The sequence below is a fragment of the Eimeria necatrix genome, genomic scaffold (genome assembly GCF_000499385.1).
Source record: "Eimeria necatrix Houghton genomic scaffold, Enh_scaff106, whole genome shotgun sequence".
Lineage (NCBI taxonomy): Eukaryota > Apicomplexa > Conoidasida > Eucoccidiorida > Eimeriidae > Eimeria > Eimeria necatrix.
Genome location: NW_013651859.1, coordinates 48,703 through 71,779, shown reverse-complemented (window position 1 = coordinate 71,779; position 23,077 = coordinate 48,703). Strand labels below are relative to the sequence as shown.

Sequence of the window (23,077 nt, the reverse complement as noted above, 5' to 3'; positions counted from 1 at the left end):
TCATCCGGCATAGGCCTGAATCCTGTCAACCGGCGGTGCCTGCTAGAGACCGCAAGGCAGCCGTGGGGGAGTACGGGCTCTACTGGGGAAACCAACGTTTTAAATCCATAAAGATAATCATTTAACATTTTTGTAAAGCGAGCAGTTTTATCGGAGGCAACGAATATAAAGGCTACGGCCTGCGGCTGCTCTATGGCTAGGAGGGGGCTGGGGCCACCTGCTTCGGCTGTTCGTGCCATCATCTGCAGCGCCGCACACACTAATATTTTATGTTTGTTTAGATGCGCTTTAATTTCGTTTTAATACTTACTTATAAGTCACTCATTGTTTGTGACGGACCCTACCGTCTGTGACCGTGTCCTTCTAGTTGTCTGGACGCGCCGTGCACGGTCTCTGCCCCTGCCTCTCATGGTTTCTTCTATGTATTTGCCACCCTGGAATCAAAACTGGGTTTAATATATGAGGAAAAAGAAGACGTTGTTTCGAACCAGCGTTGCCCGTTTTTCTGTGCAGCAGCAGCACTAGGAGAAGTCCCTCCATAGATACTTTATCTCCTTGCTGTTGCTGGCGTTACCGCTGCTGCCGTTGCTGCCTCGCTCGGACCGTCCACAGGAGTCCTAATTGACCCCCTGTTTGTGCAGAGCTGCTGGCCTTTAAGGGCCCCCGAGGGGCTTATTGGTCTGCAGGACACGGGGAGTCCTGAGCTGCTGCTGCTCCCCACTTGGCTCTGCTGCTGCTGCTGCAGCGTCGGCAGCGCTGCAGGTCCCTACTAAAGAGGCTATCCCTAGGCTACGCAGTTTCGCAGCCCGTCGTTTCTGGGGAGTCCCAATCAGCAGCAGCAGCAGCAGCAGCAGGAAGGCCAGCACCAGTTTGGGCGCCAGCTCCGGCGCAGCAAGCAGGCGCATCACATATAGCAGCAGCAGCAGGAGCAGCTGCCGCTATGTCTTGCAGCTACAACGCCTCATGGGCCCAAATAGGGCAAGTCACCTCTTTTTTTCTTGTCTTTTTTCTGCTGGGCTCCCGCTTTTTCCCCAATGTTGCCGAAACAGCAGCAGCAGCAGCTGCTGCTGCTGCTAGCGATACAGAAGAGTATCCGGACTATTGTTTGAAGGAATGGACAGTGCGGGAGAAGCGAGTGCTGCCTCCTCTCAGCTCAGAGGCTCAAGCGCTTAATTTGCGGCTGCAGCAGGTGGGCCTATCCCCGTGCTGCTGCCACTTTTCAGCGTGCCTATTCTCTATAGAGCCTTACTATTCCTGCTGCTGCCACTGCTGCTGCTGCTGCGCTGCAGGTACATGCTCTCGTGCGGCACGGCGCTAGGGCTCCCTACGACAGACACTGCTGGCGTTGGGCTGATGCTGCTGACTCGGACTTGCACACAGGCAGCAGCAGAGACAGCAGCAGCAGAGACGGCAGCAGCACCGATGGCAGCAGCTTCAATAGCAGCAGCAGCAGCAGCAGCACAACCCACCGCCACGTGGGCCTGGCCCCAGAGCAAGACGCCCTAAAAAGCGATGCAGAGAGGTGCCCCCCGGTGGGTCACCACAGACAAGGGGACTGCGCAGCAGCAGCAGCAGCAGCTGATGCTGCTGCAGCAGCGTGGGAGGTGCATTCGGACGCAAGTGGCACAGCTGCTGCTGCTGCTGCAAGGGAAGCCCCACATTCCAGCAGAGACTCCGCCACTCGCGATCTGCGCGCTGAAGGCAGCAGCAGCAGCGGCAGCAGCAGCAGCGGCAACAGCAGCAGCAGCGAAGCCTCTTCCCCTGCAGACGCTGCTAGAGACGCCGCTGCTGTAGCTGGAGCAGCAGCAGCAGCAGAAGCACCTGCAGCGTCGACAGCAGCACCACCAGAAGAGCTCGGACCTCCTTGGGAGTGCGCCATTCAAGAAGAGCTGGGCATGAATGACTCAAGTAGGCTGCTGCTGCTGCTATGTGCACTGCTGCTGGCTGTGGCATTGCTGCTGCTGTTGCCGTTGCTGCTGCTACTGCTGCTGTAATTTCTCTCCCTTTCCGCTTGTTCGCTGCGGGTCTTGTTGGATTCCCTGCTGCGCTGCCGGTGCATTGGCTTTTTCCTCAGCCGCTGCTGCTGCATGCTGCTGCTGCTGCTGCTGCTGCAGGGTCGGACCAGCTGTCTACGCCGCTGCTGCTGAAGAAGTACGTGGCCAGCGTGACGGAGAAGGGGCTCTTCAGGGGCAGCTGCGTCCCCTCGAGTCTGTTAGACGAGGGCCAGACGCAGCTGAAGCTGGTGGGTTCGATTCTGAGTCAGGCGTACGTGGTGCCTGCGGCTGCAGCGCACCCCAAGCAGCAGCAGCAGCGGCTGCTGCAGCAGCAGCAGCAGCCGCCGCAGCAGCAGCAGCTGGTGCACCCTTTGTTTCACGCACAGGAGCTGTGCGCTGCTCCCGGGGACCGCGTGCGGGTGCGCTCCACTGACATTTCCCGCACGCTGGCCAGCGGGGCCTTTTTGCTGCAGTCCTTCTTCAGCTGCTGCGGGACTTCGCCGCAGCGGGTGGAGGTCGAGACCCACGAGGTGACCTCGGACCCGCTGCTGTCGGGGTACGCTTCGCCTGTGGTGGCTCGGCTGCGGCGGCAGGCGGAGGCCAGCAGCGAGTTTGCTGCTCTTGCTGCGCAGCAGCAGCAGGCCAAGCAGCAGCTCATGGAGGCTTTGCGGCTCTCTGCAGACGAGCTGGAGGCTCTCTGGCCTGAAGTCATTGTGGACTGTGCCCTCACCTACGTCTGCAGCGGCCGCAAGAAACTGCTGCCGCCGCTGCTGCAGCAGCAAGACGGAGCCCTGCTGCAACAGCTGCTGCGCTTCAACGACCAGATCACCAGCTTCTGGACCAGCTGGGCAGACGCTGCTGCTGCCTACGCTGCAGCAGAGCCCCTCTTCCACGAGCTCTCCACCAAAATTCTCGCTCCGATCCGCCGGCAGCAGCAGCAGCAGCAGCAGCCGACCCTGTCTCTCTACATGACTCACGACGTCACCCTCATTGCAGTCTTGGCTGCTTTGAAGGTCTACGGCGGCATCTGGCCCCCGTATGCATCTGTCGTAGTCTTCGAGGTCTACGAATACCTGCCGGAGCAGCAGCAGCAGCAGACGCAGCAGAGTAGCGGCGCCGCGAAGAGCGCTGCTTCGTACGTCTTCCGGCTGGCTTACAACGGGTGAGTTCTTTTTCAGGAGCTTAGATGCTTCTGTCTGGCTGCATAAACTGCAGGCAGTCTCAGCATTAGCAGCAGCTCAAGCAAGAGCCCCTGCGCTAGGGGCGGCGCGAGCTGCAGCTGCAGGGGCAGCAGCACTGAGCAGCAACCAGCGCGCTAGCAGCAGCAGCAGCAGGCGAAGCAGCAGCGGCCGGACTGCTGAGCCTGTGTTGACTTCTTTGGCTGTCTGTGTCTTTTCAGGAAAGTGCTGACGGGCAAAATGCCAGGCTGCGTCGGAAAGGCGCTTGTTGCTCCTGACCTCTGCAGCCTCGAAGTGCTGCTTCGCCGCATGCAGACCCGGCCCCCCATGCCCCCAATGGAAGACGAGCAGCAGCAGCGTCAGGTGCAGCAGCAGCAGGAGCAGCAGGGGCCGCGGCCGCAAAAGCAGCAGCAGGAGGCACCGCAGCAGCAGCAGGGGCAGCGGCAGCCGAAAGAGCAGCAGGAGCCGCCGCAGCAGCAGTTAAACCAGCAGCAGTTGCAGCAGCAGAAAGAGCAGCAGGAGAGAGAGCAGCAACTGCGACTGCAGGAGGAGCAGCAGCTGAAGCGGCAGGAAGAAATGTAGCAGGTCGTTTTATAAGCGCTTCGTAGTTTTTGAGTTGTGTTTAAAAGTCTGCATTTTGTTTTGTGGGGAGGCAGGAGAGGCGCTGGGATCGGGATTGCCTCTCCTCCGCCTCCTCCTTTTGCTTCCTTTTGCCTTATTGTCTCCAGTTGGGCAAACAGCTCAGAGGCCTCGTGCCATTAAGGCCCTTTGGCTGCTTCCGCAGCGCAGCGGAATTGCACTGAGAGTCTATGGCGCCCCAGGAGACTGAGACCCAGAGGGAGAAGAGCCCGTAGCAGAGAAAGAGGGAGGGTCTAGACACAATAGGAAAGTTGCTGCAGCAGCTGCCTGCTGCGCTGCAGCAGCGCAGCAGGCAAGTAGTGCAGAGGGTGCGGCCACAGACTGAGACAAGAGGGCAGATGTGCCTGAAGAGAGGCCCGGGGAGGCGCCAATGGCCCGGCGGATCAGCAGGCAGCAGCAAGAAGGCTTTGCTGCGAACAAGGAAAATTCAAAAAGAAAAATGCATTTTCTGTGACAAACTGGCAGTTGCTTTGGCCTTCGAGCCGCGCTGATAGCCTTGCTCTGCTGCTGGCTGCGCGCCCGCAGCCACCTCGGAAGTAGAGGCAGCAAAGGCTGCAGTCTGGTTGGCAGAACTGCAGCAGCTGGCCCTATTTCCCGGCGGCAGCAAAAGCGGCGGCACCTGCAGCAGTAGAGGCGCGCTGAAGGTGCTGTGATGGGGCAGCCCTAGCTTGGTGCTGCGTTGCTCTGCTGCACGGGCACATCTATGAGCAGCAGAAAATTAGCTCCCGCTGCTCCCGAATTTGCCCTTGCGTCGCCCGCTGCAGCAGCAGCTGCGTCAGCAGCAGCAGCAGGAGACCCAGTTTCTTCGTCGAGCTCTATGTCTGCCAGGAGTTCTGTTGCAAAGGTCGGACTGAAGCTGTCGAGGGCCCCCTTGCTCGCCACCTCTCCTTCCTCCTGTCTCAGGCAGCTGCGCTGCGAAGCAGCTTGCTGAGAGGGGATCTGCAGCTGGTGCATCTCACGGGGAGAAGGCGGCAGGGGGGAGTAGAAGCCTTCGATTTGCTGCAGCGGGTGCGGCTGCAGCTGCAGCTGCTGTCCGTGCACGTGGTGCAGCAGGTCTTGGTCATAGAGGGGCAGCGGGCAGTTCACTAGGGAAACAGCAAACGAAGGCACAGCCTCTCCATAGCCCAATATCCCCTGCTGCTGCGTGGCGTCGGGGGTCCTCCGGCTGCTGTCGTAGGGGCAGCTGCCCGCGGCCGGAGAGGCTGCTGCTTCCCGTGGCTCTGCAGCGACAGCAGAGCACTAGGACAGGTACAAACTAGACCCAACTAGCCAAACTGGGGAATGTGCTACAATACACTAAACACTTCAAACTCGGCCGCTTTCTTCACTTTCTAGGCTTGGGCTACGAGCATGCAATGCTTCAAGCCCTCAGCGTGAGTGGGGAACTGAGAAGCCTCCTGCCCGTGCACGGATAGTCGTGCACGGTGAAAAGCTTCGGCCGAGGCATCTTTAGCTTTGTTTCATTGGTTCGACCGTTGGTGAGTCTGAAGAGGCCGTTGCTGCAACGCTGGCGCCTTTGTGCAGCCATCTACGCCTCCTAGTTACCGGAGCAATAATGCTTCATACAATTATGTTTTACCTATAAATCGTAAGGGGCTCTACACAGTACTTCTTTGTAGGCTCTGCTGGGCCTTGTGTACAAAAGAAAAGCCTTAAGCCTAAGTCAGGGGAGTGCTACGCAGCAGCAGCTCTCCGCGGGCGCCGCGTATTGAGCAACAGATACGAGCCTCTCCCCCTCTGGCTGCTACTAGAATTTCTTAAAATAAGCTACGGTATCTGTCTCTCCGCCACCTGCTGTAGTTTAAAACCAAAGCTGCGTCGGCCCTTGCCTCCTGCATGGGCGTATTGTCTATTACCTGCTGCGTGCGACAGCTATGGGAGGGAGTGTTGCGTATTACCTGCTGCACGTGACAGCTGGGGGGAGGTCGTGTCTACTGCAGCATCAACAGCTGCCTCCGCTCCTGGCTGCTGATCTCCAACAGCAGTAGCTGGAGGCCCGGCAGAGCGCCGTTTGCAGCAACAGCGGCGCAGCCGCCGGGGCACGCGCTGTAGGGGCCCCATTGCCGAATGTGTGGGTGTGCACAGACTTTAAAGCTTTTGTGGCACGCACTGTCACCTTCTTTGCTGCAGGTAGCAGGTACAGGCGGCAGACACGTAATGTGTTGCTTCCTAAGCAAGAGGCCTGGAGCAGAGCTGTATCTGCTGATCTGCTCTCTCCTACTTGGGCTCAGGGAAGTCCCAAGTACGTAAATTGTAGTTCTTCAAGAGCTGAATTTGATTGTTGCTAAGTAGACAGACACGGGAACAATTGTTGGAAACAGCGAAAATGAGACCCTCAGGGACTGGCTGTCCACTACAGCCCCAAACTGCACAGCACCACCACCACTCGTCTGGGGCTGGTCGTTGTGTTACAGAACAAACCGAGAAATAAAACGGCAGCAAAAATCCCTAAATGCATTAATTTTTTGTCAAAGCGCCACGCTGCAAGGACGCCTGAGGCTCCGGGGGGCCACCGCAGCCTGGACAGGGCAGCACCACGTCTGCTGCCTCTTGGCCTGTTGCTAGAGCCAGCCACGGATCCTACTAGTTTCCTTTTTACTTTGTTAATAGTGCAACAAGGTTCTCAGTTATGAAGTGTTTCTGCGTCTCGAGCTGTTAACCCAGGTACAGCTCGCGCAGTTGCTGCTACAATTTATGCCGCTGTTGCCGTTCGTGATATTGCCGCTGCTGCTGCCACTGCTGTTGTTGGAGTCCCCTCGCAAGGCTTCCCATGGGGACCTTATGATTTGTTCGGAGGCTTGCTAATAGCAGACCACTGCTGCTGCTGCTGCTTGCAAGACACAGCTTCTAAATTGAAACGAGAGTGCACGGCAGCAGGCGAGGCAGCAGCGGCAGCTGTGTCTGCTGCTGCCGCTGCTGCCGCTGCTGCTGACAAAATGAAGCCCTCCAGTAGAGCCCTGTGGGAGAGTGGGACGGAATCACCCCTATCTGAAGAAGGCACAAGCGGCTTCGGCAATCCGGCTCTCAGAAGCAGCGGAGGGGGCCTAGCCTGCAACAAGGGAAATGCCCGCAGCAGCAGCAGCAGTAGCAGAAGGAACAGCCAGGGCAGCAGCAGGAGGAACAGCCACAGCAGCAAGGAAGATGGCAATTTAGACCGCCGGTTGTTTGAGAGGCAGCCGAGGGTCCTTCTGTCCTCAGGGCTGGAGGAAGAAGAGCGCACAGCAAGTGTAGATGCAGCAGCTGCAACTGAAGCAGCAGCAGCAACAGCAGCAGCAGCAGATGCAGACCAGATTTCCGAGTTCTTCCCTTCTTTCCCCCCAGATATGTGTCTCCCTTCCCCCGCTGCTCGGGCGCCCCTCGAAGGCCCTTCTTTAGAGACGGCTGCTTCGAGTGTACGTACACTGGAGAGGTCTGCTGCAGCACAAGAAGGCAGCACAACAGCAGCAGAAGTGGAGGCCTTCGCAACGGCGGCCTGGGGATGCAAGCTGAAGGCCACAGCTTCCCACGTTGCTGGAGCTGGCCTCACTCGCAGAGGCAGCAGCAGCAACAGCGACCTGCTGCAGCAGCAGCAGCTCCTCCTTTCTGAACAGCAGCAGCAACAAGAAGAGCTGGACTCGAGCAACAGCCAGCCGGACTCGGAGTTTACGCAGCTGCATGATGTCTACGCCCTGCAAATTCAGCTTCGCCAGCAGCAGCAGCTGCTGCAGCAGGAGCAGCAGCAGCGGGATCAGGAACTGAGTGCGCTGCGTTCGGAGAAAGAGGAGCTCCTCAGGTGCATGCAGCAGTGCGAAAGCAACTTTGCGGCAAAACAGCAACAGCAGCAACAGCAGCTGCTGCAGCTGCAGCAACAGCTTGCCGATGCGGAGCGGCAGCTTGCAGAGGCTCAACAGCAGCAGCAGCAGAAGCTCCACGCCCAGTCAGTGCTGCAGGATGCTGTAAACAAGGCGGAATCTGCACAGGCCCAGCTACAGCAGCAACTGCAGCAGCAAAGTAAGCAGCAGCAGCTCCTCGAGGAAGAGGAAGAGAAGCGGAGGCAGCAGCAAACGGAAATGCAGCAGAAACATGAGAAGCAGCATGCAGAGCTGTTGCAGCAGCTGGATACACTTAAGAAACATGCTGCAGCCCAACAGCAGCAAGCAGAACAAATGCAGGCAGAGCTGCAGCAGCAGTTGACCTTAAAGCAACGTCAGGTTGAAGAGCAGGAGCAGCATTTGGAGGAGCTGCAACGGCAGCTGCAGCAGCAGCAGCAGCAGATAGAGCAGCAGCATCAGCTAGTTGAGGCTCAAAATTCCCTCATAGAAGATCAGCGGGAGCAAATAAGCGCACAGCAGCAGCAGTTAGATGAGCTGCAACAGTTGATAGAGACGCAAGATAGCTACGCTGCTCAGGTTCGCGATCTGAAGCAGCAGCTCGAGCGCGAGCGGCAGCAGCAACAGCAGCAGCAGCAACAGCAGCAGCAGCAACAGCAGCAGTCCCATGCGAGCCGTATGGAAGCCGAGCTGCGCGCCCGTCTTCTACAGCAGAAGGAGCGCCTGCTGGATCAAGAGCAGCAGCAGCAGCTGCTGCTGCAGCAGTCTCTCCTCGCCAAAGAGCGTGAGCTACAGAAGAGAGAGGAAGAGCTGAACAAGCAGCAGCAAAGCCAACAGAGCGCGCAGCTGCAGCAGCAGCTTGAAAGAGCTTCCAGTGACGAAAAGGACATAGCGGAACTGGTAGACGATGAGGGGCTTTATCAGAGGGAGGCTTCGCTGCAGGAACGAGAGAAAAGCGCGCAGCAGCTGCTGCAGGAACAGCAACTGCAACAGCAGAAACTTGAGCAGCAGCGACTAGAACAGCAGCAGAAGGAGCAGCAGTTGCGGCAGCAACAGGAGGACCTGCAGTTACACCAGGAAAAGCTTAATAAACAGCGGGATCAGCTGCGGAAGCAGCAGGAAGAGCAGCAAAAGAAGGAAGAGCACCTACAGGCCGCGCAGCAGCAGCTGCAGCACCAGCACCAGCAGCACGAAAAGGACATACTGGCATTAGAGCGGAGGCTTGAGAGTCTACTGCAGGAACAACAGGAGCATGAAGATGTGCAGCAACAACGGAAGCAGCTGAAACAAGATCAGCAGCTGCTGCAGCAACAGCAAGAGCAGCTGCAACAACTCGATGCAGAACTCACGGAACAGCAGGAGCTACTGTCGAAAGAACGCACGCAACTGCAGGCCGTTGCAGAGCAGCAGCAGGCGCACTTCCGGATGCTGCAGCAACAGCTGCAGCAGCAGCAGGAGCAGCAAGCGCTGTTGCAAGAGCAGCAACAGCTGCAGCAGGAACAGCAGCAAGTGCTAATGCAGCGAGAGCGCAAATTGTTACTTCACAGAGAGCTAAGGATGGCTGCGAGGTTGCAGCAGAAGCACCGAACAGACAGACGTGGCAGCAGCCATAGCAGCTGCAGCAGCCGCAGTAGCCGTAGCAGTAGCAGAGACACAGCAAAGGGGAGTGCGTTTCTTGAATCGCCTGAGCCCCTTCAACAGAGGCTTCAAAATTACCAAGTGCAGCAACAGCAACTTGTGCAGCAGATGCAGCAGCAGCAACAGCTTCTGGAACAGCAGGAAGACGTACTCCAGCATCAGCAGCAGCAGCTGCTAGAGCTCCGAAGCGAGAAGGCAAGGCTGCAAGAGGAGCTGCAAAACCGGGCAGACAGCCAAACAGGTACAAGGGAGCGTTACTGTTGCTGCACTGTCTTATTTGTTGCTGATGCAGCAAAATTTCTGCAGCCTCAGATGTGCGTGCTTCATCGTTGCTGTTGCCGCACTGTCTTATTTGTTGCTGATGCAGCAACGCTTCTGCAGCCACAGATATGCGTGTTTCGTCGCAGGCCTGGCGCAGCACCAGCAGCCTGAGGCCCGCAGCACTGAGCAGGAGTTGCTGCAGCAAGTGTCGGCCATGCAGCGGGAGTTGGACAACCTTGAGAAGATCCAGCGCAGTTACGAAGCGGAAAACGTGCAGCTGACTCAGGCAAGGGCCTCTACAGAGATGAGCACGCAGTACTGTAGCAGCCTCTCTGCGTGCAACAGCACCAATCGTAGCACCTCCCGCTGCTGCTGCAGCAGCTCGTCGCATAGGTCTTGTTTTTCCGTAAATCCTTTCGATTTCGATGTATGCTTCTGTGTACTGTTTGTTGTCTAATACAGCGGCTGAAAGAGCAGCAGGAGGAGCACCAACAGCAACAACATCGGGAACAACAGCAGCAGCAGCAAGTGCAGCAGCAACTGCAACGTCTTGAGTTCCTCCTTTCATCAAAGCAGGATGAGCTGCAGCAGCTGCAGCAGATCCATAGGCAGCAGCGGCTGAAGCTGGAGGCAGCAGAGCACGACAACGCATTGCTTCACGTGAGCATGACACTTTTTTTCCTCTCTAAAAGCTGCTTCTGTCCCTCGGCCGCCCCCCGAAAGTTGTGCCCTACCATTGGCACGTCGCTTCTGTTGTTGCTCTTCATTTCAGGAGGAGCTGGAGATGCGCTCCCGGCTCGCGTCGGCGGCCCTTGCAGAGGCAGAGCAGCAGCTGCGGCAGCAGCAACAACGAGGCGTGCATGAAGACGGTGCAGATCAGGACGCCCAGCAGCAGCAGCAAAATGCTGTTGCAGTGGCGAAGGAGCTGAAGGATTTGCACGAGCTGGTCATTTGTGCTGTGAGGGCCTTAGTCGGACACATGAAAAGCGATTCTAGACAGTTCTAGTCACACTTGATTCTTCCTGACACCAGGAGCTGCTGCAGATTTAAGCATTCTTGCTTGCACGGTGGGTGCACCCTTTGTCTGCCTCTTTTCTCGGTTTGTGTGGCAGGAAGCAAAGGCTGCGGGGGAGCGCATTCAGCTGGAAGAGGAGCTCAAGCGGCAGCGGGATCATTTTGAAAAGCTAATTGCTGCCAAAGACACAGAATTCCAGAAGTGTGAATAAAGCTTAGGGTTAAGGGTCTGTGGGGCTGCTTGCTGCTGTTCTCGTGAATTGTAAATATTAGCGCTCTTGTGCGTGTGAGCCTGCTGCTTCTGTTACTGCGTCTTTGTCTTTCTAGTAGAGGCTACTTCGTTTGCTGCTGCTCTTCAGGCTCCTGCGGTCTATGGGAAGGGCTCGCGGCGAAACTGAGTGCAACGAGGGAGATATGAGCACCACCAGCAGCAGTTCTTCTGTACTGCAGCGGCGTGACAGCCCTCTACAGACACGCGAAAGCCTACTTCCAGCAGCGGCTGAAACGACAGAAACGGCTGTTGAAGAGAAGGAGACAGAAGAGAAAAACGATAGGGAAGAACTACTGCAGAGGCTCAAGAAGCTAACCTGTGCCACAGCAGCAAAGGAGCGCCTGTTGCAGGTATGTGGCCGTAGGTGGTGTCATGCAGCTGCGCTTGTGCGTGTAACAAGTGCCAAGCAGCACCTGCTGCGCAGCAGCGGCTGCGTGGCTGCACGTTATAGGGCCGTGGGTGTGGTCCGTGTTGCTTCACAGAGTCGCATTAAGTCACTGGAGCAGCAAGTAGTTTCGCAGCGGGCCTACTACCAAGCGAGACTCAAGCCTGTGACCAGCAGCGCGCCTTCCGGAAAATGCATATCTGCAGCAACCAGAGGTAGCGGGAGCAACCCTGACAGCAGTCATACCTCTAGCAGCAGCAGCAGCAGCAGCAACAGCAGTAACACCAGCAGCGATAGGGCAGTGCTATCGGCTCGTGGTCCCTTGTTCCCGCTACTACATCACGAGAACTGCGCCTTGGGGACTCTTTTCGCCTTTTGGCAGCTGTGTGAGCTGACATATTCTGATTCCCTGTTGAATATACACCGGCAACAGATACAACAGAAGCAGGAGCAGCAGCAGGAGCAGCAGCTTAGAGCCCTCGTCTCTCTCGTCTTTCCTTCTGCTTTTCACGGTCTCCAAAGAGTGGGTTTTAAAGACTTCGAAGCAGCACTTCAGCGCGTAGGGTGTCACGCGCGTCGCTCGGACTCAATCAGCGCATGGCTGCTACTCTCCGGTGCACAGCAGCAGCAGCATCATCTGCAGCAGCAGGGGAGCGCACTGGTGGAGCAACAGAGAGAGGCCGCAGAGGCCGCAGCAGCTGGCGCCTTTATTGATGGATCCACTCTTCTGCTGAGAGCAAAGGTATCCTCTGCACACTTAAAACTCGCGAAAAGTCACGTGCGCAGCAGCACCAGCAGCGGCAGCAGCAACAACAATCAAACGAGTGGTACCTTAATGCATGCTTTTTGTGCGCCTGCAGCAAACCGACCCGACTTTTCTATTTTTTCACTATGCAACATTGCTCAAACGCCTGCAGCACCAGCAGGACAAGAAGAAACGCCTTAAGGAAACGGCACAGCTTCTGAAACAGCAGCTGCTGCAAGCGCAACAGCAGCTGAAGCAGCTACAGCAGCAAGCTCCTGCGAACCAGCAGCAGCAGACTCTTCTTCCACAAAGCCAACATGCGCTGCAGCACCAAGCGCAGCTGCAGCAGAGGCAGGCTGACTCCGCCGCCAGTGCTGCTGCAGTCGCTGCCCCACCACCCCTCCAGCAGCCTTGGCTGGAGGAGGCCATTGTGCCCACCAATGCTGTGAAGCTTTTAGAGCATCAGCAGCTGATAGCGCCTTCTGTGTGGTCACCGAGGCCTGAAATGTACATACAGCTGCTACAACAGGCTAATGCCGCGCTGCAACAGCAGCAGCAGCTTCTGCAAGAGAACTGCACACTAAGGCAGCAGCTTGCATCGTGCAGCACCAGCGTGGTAGCAGTGCCGAGGGGTGGCCACCAGCAAGATGTGCAGGAAGCGGTAAGCAGAGGGGCTGCAGCGCGACTACCACCATTAGGGCAGGTAATGACACCGCAAGTGTATTTGTGTTATTTTGTGCGCTGCGCTAGCGACTTAAGTTAGTCGAAAACACGACAGTAATCTCCTACTTTCGTCTTGGTTGTGGTCTGTGGTCGCTACTACTGCGTTGTTTTGTGCAGCAACAGCGAGTTGTGGCGCTACAGCAGCTGTTGGCCGATCTTCTGCAGCGCCTTAAACAGAAGCAGAAGGCTCAGCAGCTACAAGGAGTCACTGCAGCGCAGCCGCTGTAGTAGTACTCAACTGCTGTGGCTCTAAAGTGGAACTCCTACAGCAGCAGCTGCCGCAGCTGCAGAATTCAATTCCTGCAGTAGCAGCATGCCCGGGCACTGCTGCTCTTATTCCTTTTTTTATGCTTAGGGCGACTCAAGTATGAGCAAGGGTTCTACGTGGAGATGCAAAATAGTGTATCTTTGCCCCTGATCATGGGAAAGCTAGTAGTCCTAGCAACAGCAGCAGCGACTGCTGCTGTTACCAAAGGTAGCTATTATTAGTTACAACGTGGCTACATGGTGGCTGCTGCTCTGTGCTTGTTTACTGTGGTACGTATACTCGGGGTGTAAGACAGGTCGGGAGGCATCATTGTAAAAATGCGTGATGGGGTTCACGTTGGCAATGTAGAGAACACAAATATCTAAAACGTGTGGGGAGCACAGAGAAGCGGCTGTCTTTGGGCCGCCGAGGTGGTACGGCAGTTGCTGCTGCCGCTCCTTATCTTGACAGGAAACAAAAGACTAGAAGATTGTGGGAAATCCGAGATGGACACTCTCTTGTTTGTTGCCCTAGACTGAGCTCATGAGTCCGTACTGTCTATTGTAATTATGCTGTGCTGCTTAAGCCGTATCGAGTGCAACGGCCACAGCAGCACAGCAGCTACTTTAGCAACAAGTCAGCAGGATCTTTCATGTGCTTCGAAATGCGTTTGTTGCACTCCGCTGGAGTTGGAGGGCTTAAGCCCGCTAGGCGCATGTCACTTTGCAGCATCTCATACACCAAGGCCTGAGGCACAGCGCCACAGCAACAGCGAAGGAAGCAACGACCGATCATTTAGAGAAGAAAATAAACTCGGTGGCCAGGGAAACAACAAAATAAATGTTCCGTTGCCGGAGCTGCAATTTAGGCTGCTGCTTCCGCCGCGGCTTCCTGTCCCACTGCTTTGCGTGCTGCCGCTGATTGGGCGCTTACTGAGAAAGTTGTGTCGGGCTGCCACTTTAGTTCTTTACGAATTCTTGATGCGTCTCCTTTCAAAGCATTAACTTCTGTGGGACGAAAATGTGCAGAGGCCACACGCACGAGTATTCGGCCCCCGCAGGTGCCTACCTCCTCTAGGCCTTTACCCTTCCACCTACAGGGACGAAGACAGACAGAAGCAATTTCACAGACCTATTGTTCATGAAAAGCTAGAAAACTGACAAGCACAAGCAACTGAGAAGCTCAGCTGTGCTGAAGAGAGAGCTGAAGTGCTTTGTGCAGGCAAGGCATGGCATTATCAGCAGGCTCACTCAATGGGAAGATCCGCAATAGCAAAGGCCAGTTGGCAGAATTCGCGGACTGAATGCTGCTTTCCTGCGCAAAGTACATGGCAGCACTAGCAAACGCCCGCGATGCCCAAGCAGTTCAACTCCCCACTAAAAGTAGGCTTTTCAGAAATTTTCTTTCATTTGCTAATAAGTCGAATGGAGAGCTACTTGCCTGTAGCAACGACGTAATCTTTCGGGGTCGGTTGCTGCAACATCAGCCACATGCTCTTTACGTAGTCGCGCGAATGACCCCAGTCTCTCCGAGCTTCTAAGTTACCCAGTTCAAGACAGTCTATCTCTCCCTGCACGCAAGACGCAAAATGCGGAGAACAGAAATGTGTGCGGACACGATATTGCAAGTAAGAGACCTACGCGCACTGAAAGCTGGCGAAATGCATCGAACAAAATAAGCTCTTATGACTGTTTTTCACGTATTGGGGTTCCCCAATGCGTGAAAAAAGAGTTTTAAGGGAGAGTGGCTTTTACGGCAAGGACAACCTCTCTAGCTCCTTCCCGGGGCGCAGCCGTCTTATATCGCAGAGAGCTTACTTTCAAGATGCTAGCTATGCCCATTGTGATCTTCCTTGAAACAAAAGTTGTTCCTCTTCGAGGACTCTCGTGGTTAAAAAGAATGCCACTAACACAGAACATTCCGTACGCCGACCGGTAGGTTTGCACAGTGAAGTGCCCGTAGAGCTTAGAAACACCTGTGGAGAACAACGAGGAAAGATGCCCACACTGGCTTTGTGGACGGTGAATTTTGCTATACACACAGCTTGTAGAGCAAAGGGCGGGCTTGTGACCTCCCCGTTCTTAAGAACATCGGCATACCGTAAGGCGAACAAGGCTTGAATGGGGTATCTTCGTTCTGTAGGTCCCAGTCACTTGACCCAAACATTTCGGAAGATGACGCCTGAAACCTGTGCCACATACATGCGCGCAATACTGCAACTAACGCGCCTGTCACTCCTAGATCGTCAGTTACAGACGCTTGTGGCTTGAAAAGAGCCCTGTAGCGAATGGGAATTAGATGCTCAGATTTGTACAGGCATACAAGAGGGGCCAGTAGCCACTGCTTCTGCAGAATTCGGACACCGCACGTTGCTTCTTCGGGAGTGTGTATCGAGACAAACACTAAGCTCGCTGAGAGTAAGTTTACGCTCACACTCGCGTCCTTTGTGCGAGGCCAGCAGCCCGAATGGCGTCCAGCAAGCGCAGAACACCAACTGCCGTAGCGTCGGTGGTGTGTATAGGCATTTCAAATGAGACCTTCACGTGGCTCTGCATAACACGCAGCGTAGATCCATCTGCATCTCTTTAGCAACGCTGCATCTTAAGACAAAAATGACATTACAAGCTGGAGTAGTAGAACGGAGCCCCTGCAAACGACAAACCTGAGCAGCTAGATTGTACACCTCGTGAGGACGAACACGAGAGATAATGTCAAACAGGGATGACGAATCCACCATGTCGCCAAAGTGCAGGTGAATTCCTGAGGAAATGGATCGCTCATATATGGGCAGGTGAATAAGTAGGCAAAAGACTGAGTGAAGCTGGAAGCTCATGTAGAGGGCCGCCTCTACGGAAGGCAAACTCTTGAGCAGCGATTGCGGCGAAGGGATGAATCGTACTCTGTGTTACTGGGAGTAGCCTCTCAGTGTTCACAGTACTGCTGCGACGAATGATGCCGTGGACTTCATATCCCTTCTGCAGCAGCAGCTCGCTGAGGTAGCTGCAAGACAACCACCAGCAATCGCAAAGGAATGAGTCACAGATTCAGTGGTCCCCCAGAAGCAGTCCACGCACAGGATGTGGTGCAGCCCGCGAAAAGGTTTAGTATTAGCACGGTGTTGGAATTCACAGTGATCTGCCTGCAAGTCCAGCGCACAGTTTCCTTGGAACTGACATCAGCTTTGGCAGCATCTGGACTCACGAGCCATCCTGTCCCGTAATCCCCGTAATAAGAGCTCTGCGAGGTTCCGGCATAGTCAGAAGAATATGGGGTGAACGTTTGTCTAAGATGTTGTTTCAAGGCTCTACCAACTTGTGGTGGGCGCTCTGCCCGAGAGAGCTAACTGCTCCCCTGGCTTCTGCTGGCCCAGATGCACATGGGGGCCCCCCTATACGGCTCGGTGGCCACTTTACAATGAAGAGTTGGGCAAACACCAGAAACCAAGTTAGGGAGTTGAAGGAGGGCAGTAAACACTATGTAAGTGCCGCAGCTGTTTCGCTCACTGCAAGCTCGTGCATGAGGGGGGTGACTTATAGCTTGTAGGGCAAGAAAAAGTCCCCTGGAGCTTTACCGTCACTAAAAAGATAAAATACAATGAAGGGCTTGAATAAAAACTAATACATTCTGATCAAGTGGAAATTTGCCGCCCACCTCAGCCGCCGACGGCCCGGCTCATATCGAGACTCGAGACTCGAAGGACCTTGCTGCGAAATGGTCCTTCTTGAGCACCGTCCTTATGACAGACAGATCTGCTCAATATGTGAATCCAGTTTTTAGGTCAAAATGATTTCCAGCCATCTGCAGAGTCCGTTTTCCACTTAATGGGCCGTTCAACTGGCAAGCCGGGCTGACGGTGCTGTTCTACACGGCGCGTCAGCTGCGTTTGGCTAAGAGTGCATCGAAGCAACAAGATTCTTAAGAGATGCTGCTTATTTCCATTTGCAGTCAGCTGTAGAATGAGCTGTCAGTTTGCATGCTGGGCACCCTACGTCCCCGGTTCACCTGCAACTGGTGAAAATTTATGTTTTATTGATTGAGAGGGGAAGTGCATGCTCAAGGTAGCCCATTAAGAAATATATGAACGCGATATTCTGCCTCATCTAAGTTTATTGTGACCTCCTCAGCAGAACTTGCTCTCAGAGAGTGTGCAAGCATGACAAGTGTGCCCAACTATTCGGATACTCAAAGAGTGTATTTTGTGGCCAGTTAGCCTGATATCTCCGCTTGAGGCAGTTTTGAAGATTCACTAGAACGAAATGCGGTTGCACAGTTCATCCGCCTGAGGGCTTCACTCTTCATTACTTGGAGAGTGTATGTCTGGCATATCTTGAGCCCTGTAGTGGGCATAACAAGTTTTATGAGGTGGCGCTGGCTTATCTTGTCAGATCTTGAAATGTAGGCAGCTCCAATCCGATCTTAACTGGACCTTGTTCCCAGTGAAATCCATGACAGAGCATAAATGATTTTGGACACTTCATGAGGCCGGCCTCATGTCTAAAGTTTAAGGTCTTGTGGGACTGGATTCAAGAGAGCTAATAGAGCGAGCATTTTCCCCAGCACAAGGCACGTCTGTTAAACTACAAACGTTACATATCGTTTCCTGATGTGGCTCAGACACCCCTCAGTTTACGGTAAGTGTCTATATTTCTTGTCGGGCATTCCTCAGATGATTTGACGTAGCATTGGATACTCGCCACGTTTGAGAAGCTTGATACAGCTTTCACATGTGTACGCATGCTATTACGTTTGGGAATGCTGTCCTGTAGATGCCACGGAAGTACTACGTTAGATTGTGGTGATACATACTTGTGATATACTTGAATTGCCTGCATAAAATTCCTTCGTACGCTGCACCTACTAAAGGTTTTTTATCTAACGGGATTCTTTGCACGCTCTACTGAATTCGGTGTAAAACGCGCACAAATTATATTTCACATGTGTTGCATTTTCGGCGTTTTTGGTGGCAAAGGTAACCAAGCAAGGGGGAGACATAGCATGACATGCCAGTACACCCTGCTCATATTGCTGGCAAACTGAAAACTCAAACACAAACAAATATGTATTGTCGTTTCAGTATACACATCTTGACCAGGCATATCGAGCATACTCATATGGTACTACACAACAGTGATTAAAACAGATTTCGCCATGCCACGGATTCTTCACAAATAGACAAAGAAGCCAGGCAGCAGACAAAAACTGCATTGTCGCTTTTGCAAGACTGGTGAAGTCCAGACTCCTTTTAGAAGTAATGCAACGCACTGTGGTACATTTCGGCACCGCATTCCCATCACGTTTCAAGTCCTTATCTGCTTCTATTCTCAAACCACGTGTGAAAAAGCCTGCGGGCAGAAATTTGGGATCCACCGCCTGTCAGAAAACGCCCATTTACTGCGCTGTCAGAGAGGCGCGCGCATTTTGTTCAAGAATATTCACTGCACCGAGCTCAGCTCCAAGATCAAAGGAGTGACTGCTCTGTATTCCCTACAGCACCCAGTTCTATTCTCCAAGGTCCTCTGCTGCAGTTTCTGTTATTTTCGGAGCTCCTTAGCGGCTGCTACCTGTTTATCAGCAGCAGCCGTTTCCCGAGTCTCAGCACCGTCAACAGAATTTTGCACACGTTCCTAGTTTCCAGAAGGCGCCACTAGCTCCTCCACTTCCGTTGCTAATTATGTTGGCTGTTTGAAAAGCTGTGGTAAAGCGAACAAAGGTTGGGCAGCGCTTGCCTCCGAAGCCTTGGCAACAGCAAATTCTTATCGAGCAGCAGGGTTCTCTTCTTGTGCTTCTGGGGTTCCCGTTGGTGCTGCTTCACCCGTCGCTTCTTCCTCAGGCAAATTTGCAGCATCAGCCTGCCCAGCTGTGTCATTCTCACTTGGGGCCGTGGACTCTGCATTGACAGTCTCATCAACCGGTGCAGCAGCTTGAGGCTTGTCCGCGGTTCCTGGGACTTCTGATTCGCTCGCTGGGGTGTCGCTGTCTGCCTGTTGCAGCTGTTTCTGCTGCTGCTGGTAAGCCATGGTGTCATACATGCTCTTAAGGAGGGTAGCGCCTCCTGCAGCAAAAAGCCCGAGGTGCGTCTTGGATAGGTATTCTCCGAGGATCTTGATGAGTTCGCTCACATTCAGAGTTGACAGATCGACACCCGCCCCAGACATGGTGACCAGCATGGCAATCACACCAAAGAGCAATGTTAGGCGGCCCTTCAAGGTAGGGGCTTTGCTGCCTGTCTGTCCATTCTGGTTGGCCCTGAGGCTGCGGGCCAGCTCAATGAGACCTGCAAAGATGCATCCAAAGGCCATCTTTGAGGCCGATTTAACCCCTAGTTTATCCATTAGTTCTATGGACTGTTGTACAGTGGTTTCGAACGAGGTTTGCGCAGTTCGCGTCACTTTGCTTTTTTTGTTCCCTGCCAGAGATAGGCTAACGCCCGTAATGAGGAGAACTATGCCAAAAAGCACCAGCATGCGGCCTTTGGATGCACCAGAGCCTATCAAGTTGCTGATATCAGCATTGAGTTTTTCCTGTACATCCTGTGGTGTGCTTTGCTGTTCCGTTTGCACAGGCTGTAAGGCGGCCTCTATTTCCGTTACATCAGCTGTGTCTGCACGCGTGGCACCACCAAGCACCTGCAGTGGAGCCGAATTAGACTCTTCAGCTGAGGCTTTGTTCACGGGCTTGCCATTTTTGGGTTTGGAGTCGGTTTCTTCAACCAGTAGAGGACTGAGGTCCCCTGTTGCCGGCGTCGCCACCGTGTAGGCGGCGCTCCCTACTAGAAGCAGAGCTAGAAGGCTCTTTCTGATCTGCATTTTTTACTTTCAAAATGTCAGCCCGAAACAAATCAATTCAGGCTTGAAAACTAGCAAATATACAGTGCGTCAATGACAGTGCAGCGGTCGGCGCAAGCTCTGGTCAGGGGACCGGCGACGTCTGTCGCTTAAAAAAAATGAAAGAGACGGAAACTTCGGCACCTGGAGGGGCACAAAACTCTGTCTGATTTTGAGCAAATATTCAAACCTAAAAATTAATAAAATTTCTCTGCTTCAAGAGAGGAAAGGAAAGAGAGAGCCCCCTATTTTGGCGGTCGGCTGGCGGGAGCGTGATTCGGACCGCTGGCGCCGGCGTGCTTTCTGCGCTGTCCCCTAAAATCTGAGTAGTCCACAACTGCGCTGTTATGCAGGAAGGCTTTTTTGGCATTTTTCCTGCCTCATTTCATTGCGGCAGAGGAAGTAGGCCCTTTCCTATTGCCTGTATTAGGTCGCTGCCGTATGTCTCCGCGCCTAACCCCCCGAGTAAGCAGTTCTGATGGTCCATTCACTCTTAGAGTATAAATGCTGCATTAGTATGAAATAATTACAAACGGAATCTAGCAATAAGTTTTCATGAAAGTGCAGCGATCCACAAGGCGTGCCTGGATCGTTGATTCGGTGCATAAAATTGCACAGGAAACGTTGCATGAGTGACTCACTGGGAGAGAAGACTGGCACACTATAGCTCCACCATAGAGCTCTCGTTTGGATGTTAATTGAATAATCTTTAGTGGATGAAGTGGCTCAGCGCTGTGATGTAGTAATCTACATTGCCCTAAACACCCGCCAATGCAGCACAGGTAAGGCCTACCAGAAAGACTGCCCGAGTTCACAGAGGAAACGGACAGATCGCAGCCATTAGTAAGGGCACTCTCTGACCCAAAGGCCCAACGTTTCACCCTTCTCTTTTGGGCATCCTTGTGAGGGGACTTCTCCTTCTGAATTGACGTATGCACGTTTCGTGGAGACAATGAACACTGCTCGCAATCAGATCGGGACGTTCAGGGGTGGGAACTGAGTCTGCAGCTCCTGTGTACGCCCCAGTTTCTCCCACTTTATGTCTGTCTGCACGCACAGAACCCCGATAAGTGCGCCGCTTTCCTCAGGAAACTTCCTGGCCAGTTACACAAATTGGTAATGAACTGTGTAAAACAAAGAATGACATGGGAGTTGTTAGACCCTGCGAGCTCTGGAGCCGAGCCCTGGTCTTAGGAATGACAGCGACCTCGTGTACTGCAGCGAATCTCTCCATGCCAAAGAGACACTCGTTGTGAAGAACGTTCAAGTCTAATTTGGTCCCTTTAAGTGCTCCCAGCTTCTCCATCATTTCTACGCCAAGTGCTTGGTCTATTTAACCGTGTGTAGTGCTTTTTTGCAATGTAGCACTGTTTACATTAGCCCTCAGCTTTTTCGCAAGTGGGTACTCAACTAGGCCTGCTCCACCGCAACTCAAGTATGATCCACTACTATATATCTGTCTCACGTTCCATATTTAGGCCCAGAGATTTACTCTGGACCCACTCAGCCAATGGCGATGCGAGCCCTCGACCTTCTACAGTGAATGCACCACAAGAAAACAATAGGTCTAAACATCTCGAAACTCGTTAAGTAACGGTTCATCAGCGCCAGTCTACTTTACTACAGGATACGGCTAGAATCAAGTGCGAGGGAGATTACACCGAATAGACGCCAAAATTCGAACCTCAGTTGGAGCAAGGTGCCAGTATAAAAAGAGATCTCAAGGTCTCTATTATGCAAAATGTTTCGTGCGATTTAGGTAAGCAAAGAGCGAATGGCGGAATCGTGGGACCATCACTATGCGAGGAGACAGCGGAAGACCTGGCTCGCACCTAAAAACGTAGTTGGTCTTCAAGCAGAAGTACCTGCAAGGGCAAACGGGCCGTACAGTCGAACAAAAGGAAGGAAGCGGTACAGTAACAATAGTAAAATATCTAGAGAAGCCCATCCACATGCTCTAGCTGTAAAGCGAGAGAAGATTGGCGCCCCACTAGGCACGAGAGGACCAACGGGCTCGGGGTGATGTTCCAGCTATGCTTTAAAATGCGGTGCTACACAAAAAACGCCCTCGATCATGATAGAACTTGCGAGGAGTCGTGTGAAAGGGAAAGGCCTCCACCCACTGCCAGTGGTGAAAGTGGATTCAAACCCCTGAAGTAGCGCTGCAGAACGTTGGTAGAGTCTGCGCGCTCCAGATACATGCTAAAAAATGTGGTGCGAACTTCTGCGGCACGAAACAACACCGCAGAGTCCCCCCTTGACTGGCGAACAAAATTAGATACTTCGGAGTGAAGAGGATGAGGAGCTTTTGAGTGCAAAAGCTCCTTCCCAGGAAGCCCCGGAGTAGCGCAACCCAGCGTTAGAAACAACCAGCACGCCTAATTGGCAGAGAACGCTGGGGTGAAGGCGAACTTCTAGGTACCGTAGAGCTAAGAGTCATCCCGCCCGAAAGCAGAGGCTGCCTGCAACAGTGGCGGTTCCAGATGCTGAATGTAAAGCAGGCCAGTGCGGGCACGGCCCTGCTGTGTGGTGTGTGCAGAGCAACAAATACCTTCTATCGAAGACATTTGGTCACGCCTGTGAAGCCGTCTTGGATACTGGCGCATCGCATAGCTCTACAGCCTCACTGGCTGTACATTGAGAACAGCACAGGTTAAAGAGGCTCTGTTAGGAATGTGCCTTCAGCGCGTGTGACGGACGAGAAGTTGCGCATTGACTATGCAGTGACAAAATCAGTGATGTGCTGCGATTGTGGATAATTTTCCTGCGAGTTTCTGATGGGACGTCTTCCGCATGATGCCTGCTGAGCGTTCGACTGGGCACAGCAAGATATGGTAGCCAAGCACTTGCTGCTAGACATTCTGGGAATCTACAAAAGTGGCATATCCTGCGACTTTTCCGTAAAACAAGCTAAAGAAAGGCATAAACAAAACGACCGGCAGGAACCGGCAGGATCCAAGACACCTGTGGAGCGGGCCTGGGAGATGCTGGCGAGGCGTGTGTCAGAAGTGGCCATGGAGGAGACGGCGGCACTGCGTCGGCCGTCGAGACATCAGATTTGAAGTGCAGCACGATAATTATGAGGAAACATCATTTTATATATTTCGTGCGTGCTTTAAAGAAGAGGCGCGCCGCTTCGGTCAGTGAAGACGGCCCCAATTTGGACCTGCTCCTTCCAGCTCTCGCACGACTCCATAGCAGTGTGCTAGCTACAATAGCACGAGTTCCACAATTTTTAGTACCAGAACCATTTTGCCGGCACCAGAATGCTAATATGAATTTGGTTTGCGTCTGCACTATGACTATAGGGACTCTGACCCACTACTGAGGCGTACCCGTCGGTGGGTGC

General features: G+C 53.8%; 5 protein-coding genes across 5 annotated transcripts; 2 read left to right on the top strand and 3 right to left on the bottom strand.

The window, feature by feature from the left end:
• Positions 1–940: 940 nt before the first annotated feature.
• On the top strand, positions 941–3,754 carry ENH_00002370 (histidine acid phosphatase domain containing protein, putative; the record flags this gene model as incomplete). The annotated part of the gene is made up of 4 exons (XM_013578230.1): positions 941–1,189; positions 1,290–1,908; positions 2,115–3,156; positions 3,394–3,754. 4 exons carry the CDS (start codon positions 941–943, stop codon positions 3,752–3,754), a joined length of 2,271 nt encoding a protein of 756 aa, XP_013433684.1.
• Positions 3,755–4,474: 720 nt separating this feature from the next.
• Positions 4,475–5,258, bottom strand: ENH_00002360 (hypothetical protein, conserved; the record flags this gene model as incomplete). The annotated part of the gene is made up of 2 exons (XM_013578229.1): positions 4,475–5,031; positions 5,198–5,258. The coding sequence occupies 2 exons, from the start codon at positions 5,256–5,258 to the stop codon at positions 4,475–4,477; spliced, it is 618 nt and encodes a 205-aa protein (XP_013433683.1).
• A 1,489-nt stretch (positions 5,259–6,747) lies between these two features.
• Positions 6,748–12,885, top strand: ENH_00002350 (hypothetical protein, conserved; the record flags this gene model as incomplete). Its single annotated transcript, XM_013578228.1, has 9 exons — positions 6,748–9,499; positions 9,666–9,790; positions 9,982–10,179; positions 10,292–10,477; positions 10,632–10,735; positions 10,893–11,154; positions 11,287–11,931; positions 12,050–12,595; positions 12,775–12,885. 9 exons carry the CDS (start codon positions 6,748–6,750, stop codon positions 12,883–12,885), a joined length of 4,929 nt encoding a protein of 1,642 aa, XP_013433682.1.
• A 640-nt stretch (positions 12,886–13,525) lies between these two features.
• On the bottom strand, positions 13,526–16,158 carry ENH_00002340 (GDP-mannose 4,6 dehydratase, putative; the record flags this gene model as incomplete). Its single annotated transcript, XM_013578227.1, has 9 exons — positions 13,526–13,651; positions 13,838–13,997; positions 14,341–14,474; positions 14,722–14,879; positions 15,004–15,092; positions 15,338–15,453; positions 15,567–15,664; positions 15,804–15,904; positions 16,106–16,158. The coding sequence occupies 9 exons, from the start codon at positions 16,156–16,158 to the stop codon at positions 13,526–13,528; spliced, it is 1,035 nt and encodes a 344-aa protein (XP_013433681.1).
• A 2,499-nt stretch (positions 16,159–18,657) lies between these two features.
• ENH_00002330 (hypothetical protein, conserved) lies at positions 18,658–19,710 on the bottom strand (the record flags this gene model as incomplete). The annotated part of the gene is made up of 1 exon (XM_013578226.1): positions 18,658–19,710. The coding sequence occupies one exon, from the start codon at positions 19,708–19,710 to the stop codon at positions 18,658–18,660; it is 1,053 nt and encodes a 350-aa protein (XP_013433680.1).
• Positions 19,711–23,077: the final 3,367 nt, after the last annotated feature.